General features: G+C 45.8%; 1 protein-coding gene across 3 annotated transcripts; it reads left to right on the top strand.

Annotated features, from left to right (window-relative positions):
- Positions 1-1,611: 1,611 nt before the first annotated feature.
- LOC310746608 (uncharacterized protein) lies at positions 1,612-20,556 on the top strand. 3 transcript variants are annotated; one of them, XM_083580534.1, is made up of 15 exons: positions 1,612-1,680; positions 3,320-3,677; positions 4,550-4,726; positions 5,007-5,060; positions 6,627-6,695; positions 7,004-7,231; positions 7,669-7,758; positions 8,435-8,524; positions 9,598-9,942; positions 10,701-10,811; positions 12,278-12,511; positions 13,696-13,740; positions 14,205-14,297; positions 15,995-16,648; positions 17,402-20,556. In XM_083580534.1, the coding sequence occupies exons 2-15, from the start codon at positions 3,332-3,334 to the stop codon at positions 19,390-19,392; spliced, it is 4,527 nt and encodes a 1,508-aa protein (XP_083436660.1). In that variant the 5' UTR covers positions 1,612-1,680; positions 3,320-3,331; the 3' UTR covers positions 19,393-20,556. The 3 variants fall into 3 exon arrangements, with proteins under 3 accessions (XP_083436660.1, XP_083436662.1, XP_083436661.1); XM_083580536.1 differs by lacking the exon at positions 1,612-1,680 and having other exon boundaries at positions 3,540-3,677; positions 4,644-4,726; XM_083580535.1 differs by lacking the exons at positions 1,612-1,680; positions 3,320-3,677 and adding an exon at positions 3,721-4,086.
- The last annotated feature ends 342 nt before the right edge of the window (positions 20,557-20,898 follow it).

Below are 20,898 nucleotides of genomic sequence, written 5' to 3' on the forward strand. Positions count from 1 at the left end.
GAAACCATAACCCAAAGTTCAGCGTAACTCCCTATGCCATTCACCAACCAGAAGATGAAATTCTGATATGCAGGGCAAATTCCAACAAGTCAGTTGCCTTTGTGGCACCTCTGGTCTGAGCAGATAAAGAACTGCTGTCCTCTGTGTGCCCTGGCGTGGTGGAAATAGAACTGCCATTTCTTGCACTATAAGATACTTGTCACGGAGGAGCCCTAAAGATCAGTCATTTTAAAGAGGTGAGCATCCTAAATCTGAAGCCAGAGCTAGGCTTAGAATTTGTGGGGCTTGGATGCAAAAAGAAGGGTGGTGGGGAAACCTGGGAATTATGAAACAACTGTCAGATACTTTTGTCTACAGCAGGCTTCCTCAAACTCGACCCTCCAGATATTTTGAGACTACAATTCCCATCATCCCTGACCACTGGCCCCGCTAGCTAGGGATCATGGGAGTTGTAGGCCAAAAACACCTGGAGGGCCGAGTTTGAGGAAGCCTGGTCTACAGCAGTGTTTCCCAAACTTAGGTCTCCAGCTGGTGCGTTGTTGGTTTCCTTTGGGGGGGGGACTACAACTCCCACCATCCCTAACTAGCAGGACCAGTGGTCAGGAATGAACATGCAAAGCCTACCCACCACACATTTAAAGCAGACGACTTTCCCCAGAGAATCCTGGGAATTGTAGCTCTGTGAGGGGTAAACTACAGTTCCCAGAATCATTTGGAGGAAGTCATATGCTTTTTAAATGGATGTGCAGCCAAAGGGAGGCTTCTAAGCTTACTCAAGATCTGAAGAGCAGTCATATGCGAGGGGATGTTTGATGGCATTTGCATGCTTAAAGGTAAAGGTAAAGGGACCCCTGACCATTAGGTCCAGTCGTGACTGACTCTGGGGTTGCGGTGCGCATCTCGCTTTATTGGCCGAGGGAGCCGGCATACAGCTTCCAGGTCATGTGGCCAGCATGACCAAGCCGCTTCTGGCAAACCAGAGCAGCGCATGGAAACGCCGTTTACCTTCCTGCCGGAGCAGTACCTATTTATCTACTTGCACTTGACGTGCTTTCGAACTGCTAGGTTGGCAGGAGCAGGGACCGAACAACGGGAGCTCACCCCATCGCGGGGATTCGAACCGCCGACCTTCTGATTGGCACGTCCTAGGCTCTGTGGTTTAACCCAGAGCGCCACCCGTGTACCATTGCATGCTTAACCCTCCCCTTTTAAGTCCTCACCTCGAGCTACAATAAGGTTGTCATGCGAGCTGAAAGTTCAACCCACATCCGCAGGCATTCAGTTCCCACATCACAGCATGTGCTCAAATCACTTGCATCCCCCACATTTCCTCCCCCCCCCCAAGCAACTGGGGCTGATACTTACTTTACCCGGGAGTAAAGCCCAGTGGTTTTGACTTCTGAGTAGACAATGTCTAGGCTTCTACTGTACTATAAAAACGAAACGAGACCCTGGGTGATAGAAAAGGGAGACGCCGGTCTCCCAAGGCATCTTTCTTACCCTCCCAAACTAGGGAGGATGCTGTGACTCAAATCCCATGCGGCAAGAGGCGCGATCATGTGACGAAGAGAAATAGAAACTAAAGCAGCCGGCTCTTATTGTTTCCTGCAGAGTTGCTGAACGCTTCCTGTTTCTGCCTCATTTCCCCAATTCAGCTGCAGGAGGAAGAACCGGAACTAGGTGAGGACTTAAACTCTGAATAAATGTCCTGTTCCTGGCGGGTGGGAGAGGGTTGTTGTTGCATTTTAACTCACGTGGGCTTTTGTCCCCCTCCCCCGCAGCCCCTCTCCACGCCCCCTCTTAATCAGCAGTTTGCTGCAGGGTTGCGATCAGCGCGTTAGCGGTGCTCGGCTCTTCCCCTTACCGTGTAATTAAAACTGAAATATAAAAATGAAATCCGAAGCGATCTGTGGTAGTGCCTGCTCAGAATCGAATCCCCGTCGGTTCGATGGGTACACGAATTCCGTCTCAGCCCCAAGAAACATCGCATAGGACTGTTCACAGTGTTTACTAAGAAGTTACCACGACCGACTTGGGAGAGGCTTATCTTGAGTAAACGAAGGGTAGGCTGGGTGGTTAATCTGTGCCGGAGTTGATAAATTTAGCCCCAGATTCTGGCAGAAGCAGTTTACACTGCTGAGAGATCCCTCCTGCCCTGAGCAACAAAGTAAACTATGTTATTCCTACTCCATTCAGTAACCAAAGTTGGCTGGATCTAGGCTAAAGCTGCAATCCTAACCTCACTTGGAGGAAGGCCTTATTTAATTAAATGGGATTTAGACAGGGTTAGGGCTGCGATTTTTGGGGGGCGCGGGTGGCGCTGTGGGTTAAACCACAGAACTTAGGACTTGCCGATCAGAAGGTCGGTGGTTCGAATCCCTGCGACGGGGTGAGAGCCTGTTGCTCGGTCCCTGCTCCTGCCAACCTAGCAGTTCGAAAGCACGTCAAAGTGCAAGTAGATAAATAGGTACTGCTCCGGCAGGAAGGTAAACGGCGTTTCTGTGCGCTGCTCTGGTTCGCCAGAAGCGGCTTAGTCATGCTGGCCACATGACCTGGAAGCTGTCTGTGGATAAACGCCGGCTCCCTCGGCCAGTAAAGCGAGATGAGTGCCGCAACCCCAGAGTCGGTCACGACTGGACCTAATGGTCAGGGGTCCCTTTACCTTTACCTAGGGCTGCGATTTAAGGCTGCAATACTTGCCTGGAGGTAAGCCGCATTGACTTCCCCCTTGAAGCTCAGAGTAAATAACAGCCAATAGGGCTGTTGCATGTGAAAAGAGCTCCAGCGTGCAGAGCGGGACCCTGACTGGAGTCCCTCCCCACATAGAGTTGGAAAGGACCATGATGATAATCTAGAGTCCAACCCCCGGAAATGGAGGACTCTTTCACCCAGTGTGGGGCTTGAACCCACAACCCAGAGATTAAGAGTCTCCTGCTCTACCAACTGAGCTATCCCTCAGGTAATGGAGGAGCTGTAATCCTTTTCCATGCTGTCTGAACATGCACTGCAGGCAGGAAGAATGGCTGTGGTGTTTATTGTGGGGGCAGGGATAGCCCAGGTCTCCTCCTCCCCCATTTTACTACAAAGAGTGTGCGAACCTCTCTTATATCAAAATAATGCCACCAAAAGCCAGTCTGGCCTAAAGCTCTTCAGGAAATGCCCAAGCTACAGTGTCTCTGAGTTTTCCCATCATGCAGATGAAGCACACCGATGGTGTCGTAACTCTTTCAGAGCCACAGAAAACAAATGATGTAAGGCAGGGAGGATCTCCAGAGAAGTGAATCACCTGGTACTATTTTTTCTTTGATGTTTCCACCAGACTTCAGGGCTCATGGCCTTGGAAGAGGGGGACCCCAATGCCCTGAAGCGCAATGTGCTGCACCTACTGCTCAGGAACCCCCTGGGGCTCAGTTTTGGGGACTTCGCTGGGGCCTTTCACCGGCTGCATGGCTACCAGCTTCAAATCACTCGTTATGGGTACAGCTCGCTCAAGCAGTTTCTGGCTGAAATGAAGGACTTTGTGGTTGTGGAAGATGGTGACTCAAAGGTCCCAGTTGTAAAGCTAGCGAATGGATTCCATATTGGCCAATGGGCTGAAGGAAAAGAGAATGGGGTGGACATCTCTGAAGTGCCCGCTTTGAGGTCAACGGATGAAGAAGACCCTGGAGGAGAAACGGGTGAATGTATACCTTACGTATTAAAACCATTATTTATTAAGCTTATTAGTCACTTCTTTAACAACACAAAAGTAACTCAAAGGGGCTTACGGAAATAAATAGCATGCACATTAAAACCAGCTCCAAACAAAACAGAAAAATCCAAGTCTATGTTGTTGGAGACTGGCAGCCAAATTTAATTCTCCAATACAAATATTAGCTGTCTTTCTGAGTTAATAAGTAAATACAATTCTGGTTGGCCCTAGGACTCACATCTGCACTAAAACTCATCCACAGAGGAACATGGGAAGCTCAGTATCATGCAAACTTGGGCTGTCCTGCAAAATCTTCCATGAAAGATAGATTCAGACAACCAAATACAGTACAACGTTGCTGGATGAGAATTGGCAATGTCCAGGAGGCTTTCAAGGTGGTTCTGAGGAGCCTTAATGCTGAGACTCATATAAGGATGTGGGCAATCTGTTCTTAGCTTTCAGGATAGGGGTCCTGAGCCCAGGTACTGCCATAGCAGCGTTCCAAGCATCAGGGAGGTGGCATAGAGGGGGAAGAGGGGGCTGGGGAGAAGCTTTCTGTCTAGCCTTTTTGCCAGTGGCAACAGTTACCACTTTCATGAGGTAATGGAGTTTGGGGGATTATATGTGAATGGGTGTGGAAGGGTGTAGCGGCAGCAGATAGGTAAGTGAATGGGAGGGGGGCATGGAATAGACTGGAGCCAGAGGGGGGAATGGTTATAGTGCTTAGCTCATTTTAAGGTTGAGCATTCTGGGTTCTTAAAGATGTCTTTCTAAAAATAACTGAGTTGAGATCTGGATTACTCTGCATCATATCACTGTCTGAAGGAATTTTGATTTGCAATCTGCATTGTTTGGCAGCTCTGGCAGGAGTCTTGGGGTTGCTCTTCAGTCTTCTAAAGAGGTATCACTCGGGTTTGAGGATTAAGAAACTACAGAAATTGTTTCTTGCTAGTGCTGGAATTGACCTAGAGAAGCTCAGCGTTTGTCGAGGCTACACAGACACACTGGAATTTTTGGAACAGCGAATGCTGAATTTAAACATCACATACCATTTGATTATTTAAATGGGAATACAAAAAGGGGAGGTGTGAGGAGGCCAAGGAAACAAGCAAATGAGTTTAAAGTTACAAAAAACGGATTTGTTTTTAATTCTTTTTTATCTATTTGTTTTTTGTAATTCGTATTTTTTTCTTCTTTTTTCTTTTTTATGTATGCTCTCGTTTTTGTATCTTTTTCTTTCTATATGACTTTTTTCTATTTTGTAAACCTATGTTTTTGTAAAACCTCAAAAAATATCTTTTTTTAAAAAAATAAATAAACATCACATACCAACAGAACAGACTCAACTGCATGGTTCAGCTTTTTGAAGGTACAAGGCAAGAAGCTGAATTTGATTTTTTTTTTGGTGGGGAGAGATGGGGTTGCTTCTGATCTTCTCGATCATAATTACGTTAAAAAAGCAACTTGAGGTGGGGTCGCAGTTGAAAGTTTTGACTGCCCACTTCATGTAAGATCCAGCCAGGTTCGACATTAGCAGAGCACCAGGCACATTTTGCGCCTAAAGATTCTCCGTTTGCGAACAGATCCAAAAGTCTGGGTAACATTTTTTGTGCCTGGCTGACACTCAAGGATTATTAAAATGTATGTGTTTTAAAGCCTTGGAAGTATATGTTTAAAGAGACAATATGTTAACAATAAAGAGTAGAGCGTTTTGAAAACTAAAGTATGGTACCAATATTGTAAACAGCAAATTAAACGTGTACAGTATTAACCATTTATGCTAAAAATATGATATTAACAATGTATCACTTATGTGAATTGCGTATTAATTCATGCATATCAAATTAATAAATAAAAAGTGTTGCCGACCCCCCCTCCCCGTTGTGACTAGACATTCTGTTTTGGTCGCCCACAATCCAGGCCCCAGAAGCCATTTGGCTCCTAGCTTTCCTATCCCACTTTCTAACACTGGATCCAGCATAAGCTCAGTAAGCCGGGTTAAGGAAGCTGTGGCCCTCTAGATATGGTTGGACTTCCAGCTCTCAGCAACCCAGCCAGCAGGACTAATGACCATAAAATAATGAGAATTGTAGTCCAGCAACACCTGGAAGGCCACAGATTTTTCTACCCTCAATTTAGTATAATGTCCTGTTTCACATCTTGGCCTACCAGGTGTTTTTAGGAAGCCCATGAACAGGTTATGAAGGCAGTAGCCCTTTTCAGATGTTGACAGTTCCCCTCGCTCACCCACAACTGGTATTTAGAGGTATAGCACTTCTAAACCTTTAGGTTCGGTTTAGTTTTCATAGTTAATAGTTGTCAACTTGAATTTGTATTACCCTTTCCTTTAACTATCATCATCCTGCTTCCTTGAGAGCTGTGTGTTAACCACAGCACAGACAAACAATTTAAAATCTGAGGGGGTGGTTCCAGCTGTTGCTGTGTTGGATTTTCCCATCCATGTTGTTATTGTCCAAAATTACAGCACTTATTGATACAGAATTCATCCCCACTCCTAAGATTTATTAAGTGGAGTGAAGCCATATTATGAAGACTTGTTGCTGTTATTTGTAGACGAGTCAAAGTACACTTTACAGAGTTTCTTAAGCAATAATTACAGCTCCCTGTCCCAGAGAGTTCACAGGTTAAATTTTTGTTAAGGACAAGAGTCAAAGAGGGGTGGAGAGGGAAGAGGCCAGACTAACAGAGTGAAATATGAAGGAAACTCAAAAGTAGAACTAGTCTTAGAACTGAGACGCTGAATACTAGGCCTTGACCGTTCAGCATGATTAAAAGAGTTCTCTGAGCGTTATATTGAGTAATCTTTTCTCCACTGAGAACAAATTCCTGTGCTTCCCCATTTCCAGTTATTACGCACATGCTGAGAAACTGATTCTGAAACTGATTCCTGACTGATTTGATTTTTCTCCTATAGATACCTGTGCTACTTTTTCTTCTGTCAGTACTGAGAACCTTGTGGAAGAACCAGCAAGCCAGACACCAGGTAAAACAGTGAGCTGCTTTGAGTAATGTTGCTGTGTGTGTAAGCGACAAATGACTTACACTTGGCAGGAGACCGGATCGTATGTCCTGTGGTTCCTAGGCCATGGCTTCAATCTCTGATTCTGCAGTAGTTCCGTCAAACTCCTTGCTAAAAGCAAGTTCCTGAACTCATTGTTGTTCATGGGGTATCCATTATAGGTTTCTTTCTAGCCAAGCCTTTCTGCTTACCACACCTGCATAATCCTGAGAGTGCTGTCATAGTGCAGGGTACAATAGACGTGAGAAGTGAATCCACTGCTTTCATTTCAGATCTGTCAGCTGCCTTGGTGCCAATCCGGGCCGTCCTTGAATGCCACCCTGAGGGTCTGAAGGTGAAGAAGCTGAAAAAGGCCCTGCTAGAGAATTGTGGATTTGACCTGGAGATGTTCCGCCGTGATCTGGGCTACAATGACACAGTGTCCTGCCTGCAGGATATTCCTGGTCTGATTCTCAGAAACAGCAATAGGACCCGGAATTGCATCATCCAGCTCGAATTGCGTAAGGCAAAGATTGAAATGTTATCACTTGTGAGTTCAACACACACCCCAATTCTGTGACTGTTTTAGAGTGCCAGCCTCATTGTTGGCCTGGGTAAGGGTGTATGAATTGGCTTCAGGGAGAGTACGAGGGCAAGGCTGGGCTCGGTAAGATAGTCTTCAGAAGTAACAGCAATGAGGTAGGTTTTGTCACATGAGGCTCTCCAGTCTGCCTGGTATTTTGGCTGTCTCATGTGCCTTCTTTTTCTTTCTGCAATTCCCATCTTTTAACCTGGGCTTGCTGGTGATGTGCAAGCTGGATTTCTCTCTTGATAAGCAAAGAACTACTTGTAAAGGCTGCAGAAAGTGTGCAGGCTGTGACACGTGATTGGCTTATGTCATGTTACTCTGAACAAAGAAGGTATGTTTCATAACCTGTCTTTTTATATCACGTCCCAGGTCCCTCTAGCTCAGCTCCTTCCTTGGACTCGGATTTCTCTGTATGCAGCTCACATACCACAACTGATGGGCTAATGAGAAATAACTCCGGTAAGGCTGCCTAGGAATTCTGGATGCAGAGCTGTATCTACACTTGATCCATTAATTGCTCTATGGGTACTAAAGCCCCATATGGGGCCAAAGATAGACTCTGGTGCCCTTCAAAAGCAGTTAGTTTGAAAGGGCTGGGTTTGAATGGGGGGGGGGAGGCATGCAGCTGACCTATGCAGGGAGGACTCTCTCCCCCCCTCCCCCATACACAGACACTTCAAATCTTTGCTTGAAGATTTTCCAAAAGCGGGATGCTAGATAGTCTGCCATAGATTGCATTAGTATATGGCGGTCTCAAGAAAATGTAACAGAAAAATGCCTGACCTGCAAAGTAGCCTAGTTCACCCCTGGGAGGTGGTTGGGGAACAATATTCAAGGCTGCAGCATCCTGGCCTGACAGGAGTATCCCACCTTTTCAATGACAAGAGTTGTTGTTGATGTGGCCCATTCTGCCAAATGTGATCAGAGACTTCCTTTTCAGTCTCTCAGTTCAGTTAAGGTTTGTACAGTGGCTTATTGCTCATGGTTTATCAAGGGGAGTTAAACTGTAGGCCTACGTGTGACCACTTTCATCCTCACTCTGTCCCATGGCCTTCTGCCATGTTTAAATCTGTTGGGTCCCTATTCTTTTCTTCAAGACCCACCTCAGCAATACCTTTGTTTTCTCCTCTGGTAGGTTCCCCTAGCCCCGTTCCTTCGCTTGATGCTGGTTTCTCTGCCTTCAACTCAAATTCTGTGCCCCAGACACTGATGGGAAAGAAATCTGGTAAGTTTTTGTTTTGAACCCTGAGGTTTCTTTGGTACTGCAGGTAGCATCTGGAATGTGGTACACGGGTGGCTTGTCCTCTTCATTTTGAATTGTGACTCCACTCAACCCCAACCACCACCCCACCTATGCTTAATCTTATCTCCACTACTTCAATCCCATGTCTATTTAATGTAGATCTTAAGCACTCTAAGTGTGGATAGTACTTTGCTTCTCTTCATGGAACTCCTAGTTTACAGAGGGAATTCCAGAAATTGCAGCAACCTGAAACATGGTGTCTCAAAATGGCCACCCTGTTGGGGGAAGACTTGGCACCAATAGTCAAGCACTTGGGAGTTTTTTCTATCAGAGGAGACATACAGATATACCCACCTGGGGGTAAACACCTCCATGTTAGAGATGTAACAAGTCTCCCATTTCAGGTATGTCTCTAGGGCTCTGCCTTTTCTAGCCCATTGCAGCTTTCAGTCAAATTACCTCTCAGAGATGCAACTCTTAGCACATGACCCTGGGCCATTTTTGAAAACCAGAGGCAACAGATGAAGCACTTTCAGCAGTGGGGAACTCCACACTCTGATGGGTCTACGGTGCCTTTCCCACCCAGGCTACCTAACTAAGCTTCAGTTAGGGAGAAAAAGTTGCCCCATCCATTCCACCTCCGCCCCTGAAAAGCCCAAGTATCAGCCAGAGCTCCTCAAAAGCACTGATGCTGCAGAGCAGGTAGCATAGAATAGGAGGGCTGTTATTTTTCCAGTTGCCAGAGGTGAGGATTAAGAGGCTAGTCTGTATACGATATCTGCTGGGGCAACTGGAAGGAGTCTTCCACTTCTGTCCACTTGATGAGAAGGGGGACTGCATTCTCCATTCTCTATACCGAGTACAGCTACATAGTAGCTATAGAGAACTAGTATAGGATGACAATTGGCAGCCTAAGCAAATCTCACCCTGGTCATGTGTTAACTAAGTGTCCTGCAGCCTAAGTTTCTTGCAGTCTGATCCCCAATTTTCCAATGTGGAGATAAGTAGTATCAACATGATTCACCAGGTTGAAATAGTACATCCTTCCTTTTCAGACCTGGCTGCTGCCTTGGTGCCAATCCTCGATGTTCTTGGAAACCATCCTGCTGGTCTGAATATAAAGACACTGAAGGAAAACCTAGAGAAGAAGCATGGGTTTGACCTAGAGACTTTCAGCCAAGATTTGGGGTATAAAGACCTAATGTCTTTCCTCCTGGATGTGCCGGGCCTTCGCTACTCTTTCACAAATGGCAAGTGGCCCCACAACTGTGTGGTTCAACTTCTCTCCGGTAGTCTTGGCCTCCCCCCTGTCTCATTCGGTGCTGGTCCCTCTTTGGATAAATCTCCATCTTCCAAAGGATCAAACACCCTGTCTCAAGACTTAAAGGAAACAAAGCCAGGTGAGATGTCTCTGTGACGGTGAGGCCTAATAACACATTCCTTTAAAAAAACCTCAAACCATAGACATTTTAAAATTTGTGGTATGGTTGCCATACGTCCGGGAAATCCTGGACATGCCCTCTTTTGGGGGACCAACATGCCTATCTGGGGGGATTTTTACATTTCAAAGGAAATGCATAGTTTTTTTGGTGGGGGTATTTTTATTTTATTTTTGGGGTTGTGTGGCTTGGGCACAGGCTGCTCCGCACGCCGCAGCTGCTGCCAGCCTGAGCAGGAAAAGAGCCTATTTCCCCGGCTTGGGCTGTCCTCTTTTTTTGCTTTTCAAGATATGGCAACCGTAGTTCTTTGGAGCTTATGTACTGAAGTATATTGTAGTCATGCTCATAACTTTCTGTAAATTGCCGTTATACTGATCCCAAGGGTTTCTTTGCTTTTTTTCTTTCTGGCCAAACTGTGACTAACTTACTTTATATCCCACTATATATCTTACTAAGTTGATATCACACCTTTCCTCCAGGGAGCTTAAGGTGTCATGGTTCTCTTCCTTCTCACTTGTATCATCACAACAACCCTGTGAAGTAGGTTAGGCTGAGAGGGATTTGAACCCAGGTCTCCCAGGTCCAACACCCTGGGTCCAGGTGCAGAAGGAGACAGGGCATGGGACCAAACTGGCATATTTCTATCAAATGGTGTAGGGTTTTTTTGAAATTTGAAAGAAAGCAGAACAAATGGATTTCCATCTTCCTTTCTCTTCCAGCTTCCTGCCTTTCCACTGTGCCCCAGTCCTGTGCTTCTGTCCCCTTAAATGTGCAACGGCCTGCTGGGAAATCAAAACCTGTGAACCAAAATGTGCTTAAAAAAAAGCCTGGTAAGACTGCATTTAACTCTGGAGGATTCTGGGTCCAGGTGCAGAAGGAGCACAGAGGCCTGACAGAGGGAGTGGGAGTGTAAAGGCCAGCTAGAGTATTTGTATCACATTCACCATTGATTTGTATGCCTTGGCATTGGGTGAAGTATCTCTCTGTAGTCGTGGGACTTGCTTCTGTATTCTGTGCATATTGGTGTTTGTGCAGGAACACAATTGTGAGTACAGTCCCAGGCATGTTTATTCAGAAATAGACACTTTCTACTTACTCTTGCAACCGTAAAGACTAGAAACCTTTTGCGTTTTTAGTTGTAAGATTCCTCATGCTTTATAGAATCATAGAATCCGTGGTACGCAGTGTTCTGGCTTGATTTACTGGTGAAGTAGAGTACGGTCAAACCTTGGTTCCCAAACAGCTTTGTTGCCAAACAAATTGGCTCCTCAATGCCGCAAACCTGGTAGTACAGCTTTGTTGCCAAACAAATTGGCTCCTCAATGCCGCAAACCTGGTAGTAAATTTTCCAGTTTGCGAACATTTTTTGGAAACCGAACGTCCGACGTGGCTTCCATTTGAGTGCAGGAAGCTTCTGCAGCCAATTGGAAGCTGCACTTTGGTTTTTGAACAGTTTCAGGAGTTGAACAGACTCCCAAAATGGATTAAGTTCGAGAACCAAGGTACCATTGTAGTCAGAATGTCAGAGTAGGATTGAGGAGTCCCAGGTTCATTTCCCCACCCAGTCATGAAACTCACTGTGTGACTTTGGTCAGTTTCTCAGCCTTACAGTAACTGTGACCTCACAAGGTTCCTGTAAGGTTGAAAATGGTGAGAGATCCTTGGAGATTTAGTTATTCTTGGAGTTGTTGGCATCCGTCTGTCTCGAGAGACAACGGAGTGCACCTGGGATACCCAGATGACAAGACCCCCACCCCCTTGGCCTTGCTGATATGGTCCATAGGAAAGCAGAGCAAAACGTTTGACACCAGCTTGGTTGCAGGAGTTGCCAGAATGAAGCATAAAAGACGCCATCCAACCATCTTAGCGACTCCAGATTTGTGTAGGGTTTACTCCTTAGCCTTTTCTTCTCCCTGAAATCAATGGCACAGGTCTGATGATGGCTTAGTCCTTCAATTGTAGAAGAATATTGGCCTCTTCCTGATCTGTAACACTCCCAAAGTGTATTGACATTTTAAAGAAAACATTGTGTTAATATTTGACGCGGTGCGCAGATTTTTTCTGAGGTTTATTTAACAGGATTAGATTTCTCAAAGTAGTTTGTGGCATTTTATAAAATACAACCAATATGCCAGGAATCCTAAGAACTAAAGTGAAACAAAACAGCAAGCTTGGCTGGAGCAGGAGCAGCACCATATATTTCTTCCCAGTTGCTTTTCCTTTCTTTGCCCCATCTTTGCTTGCTGCTGCTACCTCACCCTAGTCTTCATGCTAATATGCTTTTCCCCTCCTCTAGCTTCACTGACAGATGTCTTGGCATTACTCACCAACCTCATAAGCACATACAGCGAAGGTCTGAGGGTTGAGAAAGTGCAGGAGCTCCTGCTGGCCAAGAAAAAAATTGACCTGGAGAAGTTCAGCATCAACCAAGGCCACAAGGACACACTGGAGTTTTTGGAGCGTCAAATGCCTAACTTAAACATCAGATACCGAGAGGACAGACTTAAATGTGTTGTTTCGATTGGATCAGGTGAATTTTGGAGGGGGAAAGATTGACTGCAACATTCCACTCCCATGTTGTCTGGGATAGCCAGCAAAGCTAGATTGCATTTTGGTCCCTGGTCTCGTAACCACCAAATCTGAATTCTTTCCTGAGCCAGAACCAAACAGGAGATGAGACTCAATGCTCCTTTGCTCTAAAGTTGCATTCTTTCCTGGGACTTACTGAATATAGTGGGACTTCACAGTGCAATTCAAATGACTCAGATGTAAGTCACAAGAATTATATACCATTGCAGCCATGGGGTTTATTTTTTAAAAACCAACAAATTGCCAAATGATATATTATTCCATAAGCAGATATATTATTCCAATATCTGATTCAGTCATTATCACCACCAGCAACTTACCGTATTTTTTGCTCTATAGGATGCACTTTTTCTCCTCCAAAAATGAAGGGGAAATGTGTGTGCGTCCTATGAAGCGAATGCAGGCTCCTTGTCTTCAGTGAAAGCAATGCGAAGCCTCCAAAGCGCAGAGGGAGCGCTCCCTCTGCGCTCCGGAGGCTACGTGTTGCTTTCGCTGAAGCCTGGAGAGTGAGAGGGGTCGGTGTGCACTGACCCCTCTCACTCTCCAGGCTTCAGGGATAGCTGCCTGAAGCCTTTGGAGCGCAGCGGGACCTCGCGCTGCGCTCCAAAGGCTTCGGGGTTAGCTGCGCAAAGCCTCCGCAGGGCAGCGGGGTGAAGGCACCCCGCTGCCCTGCGGAGGCTTGAAAGGCTGTCCCCGAAGCCAGAACAGAGAGATGGAGCACTGCGCAGCGTCTCGCTGTTCTAGCTTGGGGATGCCGGGGCTTTATGGGGAAACCCCGGGCTTCCCCCTTCAGCCCCAACACTGATTTGATTCAGAATATCTTTTACTTGTTTTCCTCCTCTAAAAACTAGGTGCGTCCTTTGCTCGGGTGCGTCCTATAGAGCGAAAAATACGGTACTTTTGCTCATCTATTCATAGAGTTGATTTAATTTGTCAGCTTTGGTCATCTGGTGAAGTAACTCCCTTCAAATTGAACCAATAATCGTTAGCTCTCAGTTGGTCTCTCAGTTGCATTGGGAAAGTCCTGTTTGTCTGAAATCAGGCATGAGTAAGCCTAACCTCAGGTTGTTAAAAAGGCTCCAGAATCAACACTGGCTTCCTCCCCCTTCCCTTTCTCCAACTTAGGAAAAAGCAAAACGAAAAAGAAGCAGAAAAAGAAAACGGCAAAATGTAAGTCGAAGTCAGAAAAGTCTGCAATGCTACTGTCCAATTCAGCATAATTTTTGCTTGCCTCCCAGTAATGGCTAGTTCATGGAACAACCACTTAAGTATCTGTTCTGTTCTGTGTTTCGCCTCAAACCTGGACATTTTTTCTTTTTGTTGTTTTTGGGTAACTTCTGGGTTTGGTCCATTGCATGTGTGTGCGGTCGCACACTTATTGGATAGGCGTAAACCGGTTGTGGCCTGTACCTGACTTTAGACACACAACTTTGCTGAGCCCTTCACTGGTCATGGAATCTTTTGGGTTGGAAGGAAACCAACCGCTTGTCAGTGCAGGAAATCAACTACAGTAGTCCTGATAATGTGGCCATCCAGCCTCTGCTTCATTAGAGAAAGAGAAATATTACTGCTTGGACTATGTAAACATCCCTCCTGGTTAATATGACTATTTCTTTTCCTCTCTTCTTGTTTAGGTCCTGGTGTTAAGACTGCCCCTCCTCTGCTTGTTGCCCCTGTGCCTCTCTTGCATCCAGCAAAAGTGGTCCAGCAAGCAAACTGTGCACCAGGTAAATCTCCAAGGTGACTCCTTTCTGTTCTCACCCATGCAGGGATGGTGATGCAGGAGAACAATAGTTTAAGTCACAGAGAGCACAGTTTGTACTGACAGACAAATTGAGCTAACTTCCTAAGATGGTTTACAGAGATGATTTATTTTCTGTAGATGGTAAGTAATCTGGAAATCCATCTTGCTTGCTAGGGCATTTGTTGACTGTTACGAGGTCTTCAAAAGATGAAACAGTTGCCGCTTCCTAATAAGTCTTAGTCATCCTTAGACATAGCACTAGCATCATTCTATAATGCTTAAAGAATGGTTCCTTAACGACCAAAGGACACCATAATTCACATTATTATGGTGGTCATTAATGTGACCACACATAGTAAGAAAAACTAGGCAGGATACAACATAACTTATAATTGGATCCAGTCAATGCAAGGAGATCAATGGGATACTATCTCAGAGTGGTATTCAGGCAAGTTTTATTCAGGGTAGAGCCATGGAAATTAATGATCACGACTAAGTTACATCCATTAATTTCAGCGAGTCAGCTTTGAGTAAAACCACCGTCTCTATGCAGCTGTCTCTATGCCATTTAAACTTACAGTGGACTTTCTTTTAAGGATGGTTGCAGCTGCCATTCGGGTATTGAAAGGGTTTTGTAATATATTGGCATTAATCGAGGCACAGGGCAGGATTCTGTTGTAGCTGGTAACTCATTAAAAGGTTGCCAGAACAAACCATTCTTGTTTGTTCTCTCCATTTGTCTGGCTAGAACAAATACAATGTTTTTGCTGATGGATTCCTTTGTGGTCAAACTGTCCTTCTCAGAGTCTTAGCTGACCTTGAAACATGGAGATTCCATAGGCAAATAACAGAGAGATGACAGAAGACCAAGGGGGAAACTAGGAAATAGATAGTTAACACAGGAGGACTAAGATGCGCACAGTTCAGTGGTTTGTTCAAATTTCTTCACGTCAATGATTTTTTGGCAAGGTTACATAGAAACATTGGAAGCTGTCCTCTACCAAGACCGATCATTTGGACCATCTCGTTCAGTATTGTCTACCGATCCATCAGTTCTCCAGGATTTCAGGCAGGAGTATTTTTCCAGGCTTCCTGAATATGCTGGGGATTATTATTATTGTACTGCCCTTCATCTAAGGATCACAGGGTGGGTTACAATATAAAAACACAAATTCAGGAGTACCCAATGTGGTGCCATGCATATGTTTTGAGCTACAGCTCCCATCATCCCTGGCCAGCAGCAAAACTGGCTGGATCTGACGGGAATTGTAATCCACAACATCTGGAAAGCACTGAATCCCTTCAGGGCTGCCAACTCTCTTGTAAACCTACCTGTGAAGGCTCTTCTTTGTGTGCTCCCATCCTATGAAGCACCGTTGGTACCAACAAGCTTCTTTGGAGCGGCATCAAAGCTGTAGAATTTTCTCCCCTTCAGCAGTTCACCTTTCTCTTTACTGACTTTTTGATCCCAAGTCACAGCAGTTGTCTGCTCTTGCGCCTTGTGTTCTGATTGGTGGTGTTGCTGATATCAGCAGGGTGTCTTTAAAACCATATAGATAGATATATGTCGTACTACCTTGGGGGCTTGCGGCAGAGACATGAGTTACAAATATTTTTTAACAAATAAACATCGTCTGTCAACTGACCCAGCAGTAATGGCCTCCTTCGCTTTTTTCTTAGACTTTGGTAGCATCTTTAAGTCTTCGTTCAACGTCTGCAATCCCTCTGGAAATAAATCACAGAATTGGAGCCCACCTGTTCCAGCTGCTTTTGTGTCCCCAGGAGTGCAGAACTGGCTCAGCAACAGCAGCATGCATGTCCCACCTGCCACTTTTCCATTTTTTCCACCCTCCCAGGAGCCTCGTAGTGCTTTGTCAAGCAAGGCCAACAGTTCCTTCCAGGCTCCCTCCAGCTTTCTTCCACATCACCCACCTCCCTCTGGCATTCTTCCACATCAGCCACCTCCCTCCCGCATTCTTCTCCATCAGCCAAGTGCATGGCAGTCTGGTGGGCCATCACCACTAGCCAAAGAGGTACACTCACGGGATAACCAGCTGCCCAGAGAATCCAACTTGAGGAACTCACAGCCTTCTAAGGACCTGGAAGAACTGAAACAGCGGGTGGCCCACATCCTGGCCATGCACCCCGAGGGCATGTCGCTCTTCCAGTTCCGTGCTGCCTACAGCACTGCCTATCAGCAGCACCTGCCGCTTGGCAATGCTTCCTCTGCCAAACAGTGCCTGCTGGAGATGCCTGATATTGTTCGCCTGGAGGGCTGTGGAGTCCAAACATTGCTACTACCTGTGTCTGCTAAAGCGTCACCTGTCAAATCCAGTAAGTGCTTTTCATTTGCAGCGTCTTTTGCTCTCTTTATTATGATTTTCATATTGTTTGCAATATAGATCTAATTTTTGCCAATCGCCATGAGACTTTTGGGGGGTGGGTTTGGGATGGGTTTTCGGAAGACATCTGTGTGTGAATTTGTTTGGTGTGTGGAGATCAGTTCCCGCTGATCAACGCACTGTCTTCGCAGTAAGGCTCTATTCCGATGGCATGAGTATCATGATGACTGGCAGATTCTTATTATCTGCTGCAGCCTTCATCCGCCTTCACAGCCATTGTAACATACTGCTTGTTATCTTCTGCCTGTTCTGCTGCCGAAGACTTCTTGGATCATTCTTTGTCTAGCTTCTCCCCTTTGACCACGTTGGGTGACCCAACTGGGAGTGCGACTCCCAATGGCATTGCTCACAAGGATCATGGGAACGTGCAAGCCCCACTCAGCATGACAAAGGTGATGATCCCGTGAGTGAATTGGCCTCCACAGTCACTTACTGATACACCGTTAAGACCACATTCATGGAAGACACTCTTGCTTGGCTAGGAGTGATCACCAAAGAGAAAGAAATATTTAGTTTAAAAATGAACAAACAGTTCCCCTGCTAACAGCATCTAGATCTAGCTTACTCCAGGTTTTCCATATGAGGCTTCAAGAAAGAACCACTTGACCTTTCTGTTTTCCTCCTCCTGTTTCTAACTGCAGTTGTGACCCTTCTCTCTTAACAGTAAATATTGTTGTTGTTTCAGATCAGCCTGTCCCATCTGAAGTGGAAAATGCTGCAGTGGCTCCTTGTCAGTCGCTGCCCCAAACGATGGCTGCAGCTGAACCTGTAGTAAGTCCCAAGCCTGCCCCTCTTCCCAAGGCTCCAGGGGTACCACAGCCCCACTCCACTTTCCTCCGGGCTTCAGACCCCCTCGAAAAGCAAGGTGATAAGGAGTCCTGCATTCTACCCAAGGGCCATCTCAAGGGGATACCAAAAACAGTATCTCCTTTGCAAGAGCATGATAGGGCCACAGCCAATTCGAGAGACCTTTCAGGCCATCCTGATTTGTCCAAAGTGCAAGACTCTGCAGTGACTCCTGACCACTCCCCACCTAAAAACAAGCCTTTGGTTGTTCCCAAGTTCTCTCTAAATACTGCACTTCGCAAGCCTCAGCCCCATCTCTCTCTCCTCCAGCCTTCTGAATGTCTTGGACCACCAGCCAACAAGGAAATTAGTACTTTACCTGGGACTCCCAAACCAGTAGCTCCTGTGGGAGAGATGACACTCAAGCTGATAGACACTCCCAACTCTCCTGTAGTTTACCCAGTGGATTCCCAAGCCACCAGAAGGGATGAGAATTTGAAATCTGACAGCATTGGCTCCAGGCCTGCACATCTGGTTAACCATTGGTTTTTTAACAATACTACACCACCCCCCTCCATCTTTCAGCCTGTCTCTACGGGTCCTGGAGCATGGGCTCAGCCAGTTGTATACCCGCCTGTCACATTTATTCCAGAGATGCCTCCTCTCTACCCAGCACCATTCATACCAGTTTCTGTAAAACCCTCTGGGATACAGTTTCAGAAGACTCCACCACAGACGCTGCCTGTCCAACCTGTGCCTCCAGCCAGCCAGACTCAGCCTCCCATCCAAATTCAGCAGCAGAGGTCCTATTCTTCTGCAGTTTCGGGACAAGATTCCATTTTTCAGGAGCAGGTACCACCCAGAACCGCAGGACTCCCCCATAGTTTGACTCCCACAGGGACGTTTCCTACTTCCTTACCTTCTCAAAACACAGCTAGCCTCCACTCGCCCAAATCTCGGACTGTCTACCAATCAGAATGCCACCACCATACATGGCTAGATGGTCTGCAGCACAGTTCTGTCCCTGTGGCAGATCAAAATATTGTTTCTGCGCCCTCAGACAAAGTACCTTCTAAGTCTCCAACATCCACACATTGGGGGAAGTATGATGGTGTGGACTCTCCTGTAACCTCAAGCATGCAGCCGCTCAGTTCGCAGTCTGCTTCTACCAACGCAACCCAGTGGTCCTCTGGATCTTATGCTGCTGTTAGTCCCAGCAGTAATTCTGACACTCTGCCTTCTGACTCTTGGCCCTTGGTGCATCAGCAAAAAATTGTTAGCAAGAACTATGCCATAAGCTCCTCAAGCACAGGACCTGCAAGCTCACCACCTTCCCCTCTAGAAACCACCGCCACGCCACCTCTGCAGCCACTGGGCACCTCTTCTTGGATCAACGGTAATTCTGATGCTCTGTGCTCCGAGTCTTGGGCCCTCATTAGCCAGCAACGGTATGTTAGTGTGACCTCAAGCACAAGATCAGCACACCCATCCCCTTCCCCTCTGGAAACTATGACCACCCTATCCTGGCAGCCCTCATCATATACTTCACCTGGAACAAACAGAAATTTGGATGCATCAAAGTCTCAGGCCCTCATGCACCAGCACCAGCATGCTAGTGTGAGCTCCTCCGTGACCACTGCAAGCCCGCAATCAGCGAAATCACCACCTTCCCCTCAAGAAACCAGCACCCCATCCCTGCAGCCCTCCTATGCTCTTCATGCCAGCATGGATTATGGTTCTCCTAGCCAAAATCTGCCCATGGTTTCCAAAGAAGCTGAGCAGAAGCAGGGCAGTCCTCGTGCCTCTTTGCTAGGAAAACCAACAACTTATTCATTTACTCCCCCAAGCAGTCCTCCTCCCAAAAACTTTGATAAATGCATTCTCCTGTAATAGCAAGCATTAAGGAAGTGTTCTGTGGAATCATTCACACCCAGAGGTGTTTTTCTCCCCCTCCTTCCCCAGGGTGGATGGTAGGAATGACATACCAGGTGGGCTGAGTGCATTCAGAACCCGCAAGCAAAAACCTCTTGTGCCCTGTTTGCCTACCTAGTAAATGCCAGGTGTAGGGAATCTTGGCTTGTGCCTGAATGTTGGCAATCTGTTCCCAGGGAATTGCAATTTCAATTCCTGAAATGCCATCCTGTGACACAGCTTTTCCTATCTGCATCCTGTGCTCAAGCATAAAATGGGAGTGCAGGAAGAGCCTATGGGGACAGAGTGACCTTGAACCCCAAAATGATGAAAGGCTGACACAGGCTTCTTTTACAAACAATGTCTTATAGATAGGCCAGTGTGTATTCCTTTCTTGACCAACATAATGCAATGTTCAAAGTTTCAGACTAGGTTCAAATTGCCACTAAACTACAAAGACCGAGGATCAAGTTGCCAATCATCTATGTAGGTTGTTACAATCTCTTGGGCCAGTCATTCCTCCTCACAGTATGGTTGTGAGGATTTTTTAAAAATGGGAATATCTGTGCTGCCCTGAGTTGGAGGAAAGGCAAGGTAAAAATCAAATAAGAAAAGTTTTTTAATAATGTGCTCTGAATTTCAATTCCGTGACTATACATTATGCGGATGAAGCAAACAGCACAGAGTTGCTTATGTTGCATAATTTCTCAGTTGATGGGGAAGGACAAGAAACAGAGTACTGATCCCTTGAAACGCTTGTCAGCTCCCTTTAGGCTTCTGAGATTTTATCTGGCATTGCCTGCACCTCTCCCATATTATTTTTACAGCAATATGGACTACAAACTTCTCTTTTTTTAAAAACAACACCGCCACTTTCGATTTTTAGGGTATGAAATGCTGTCTTCAATATACAGCCTGGCTGAAAGGCATGTCTACTAGGTCGTCTTCAAACCCTATTACTGGAAACAAAGAGATTGCAGCATCAATTAACTGTTCTAATCACTGGAAGAAGTGGTGGTAGTGGTGTATCATTGATGCATATTTTAATAACTGAAGTAATTTGAAATACTTGTATCAACCATAAATAAATAATATCTTGGAATGTAGATGGGAAAGAATAAAAGAGTGAAATACTGCTGAGAATTAAGTGGTACTTTAAATAAACAACTTTGAAAACAATGTCTTCATTAGGTATAAGAGATACTGCTATTTATTTGTTAACTGCAACAAGGGCTGTTCTGGTTATTAAGTGATCCTCTTCTGAGTCAAAGTTTACCACTTAGTAAACCTTGAGAAACTGCCTCATAAAAGATTGGTGGGTTAAGATGTGCGTACACAGGAAATATTTAGAAAGACTTGAACTTACTCCAGATAAACCACTTTTATGCATGAAATTATGAGGATCAGTTTAGCTTATTACCCCTCCCCCTTGTGTGCACAAATTTAATGCAATATTAATACTAGCACACTCCCATCATTATGGCC

Source organism: Podarcis filfolensis (genome assembly GCF_964270895.1).
Source record: "Podarcis filfolensis genome assembly, chromosome: 13".
Classification (NCBI taxonomy): domain Eukaryota; kingdom Metazoa; phylum Chordata; class Lepidosauria; order Squamata; family Lacertidae; genus Podarcis; species Podarcis filfolensis.

What these genes read in the sequence shown, in the direction of transcription:
- LOC310746608 (XM_083580534.1), top strand. Translation starts at nt 3,332, where the DNA reads ATGGCCTTGGAAGAGGGGGACCCCAATGCCCTGAAGCGCAATGTGCTG. An exon ending in CATCATCCAGCTCGAATTGC is followed by an intron (nt 7,232 to 7,668) that starts GTAAGGCAAAGA and finishes ATCACGTCCCAG; the next exon opens with GTCCCTCTAGCTCAGCTCCT. An exon ending in GCTAATGAGAAATAACTCCG is followed by an intron (nt 7,759 to 8,434) that starts GTAAGGCTGCCT and finishes CTCCTCTGGTAG; the next exon opens with GTTCCCCTAGCCCCGTTCCT.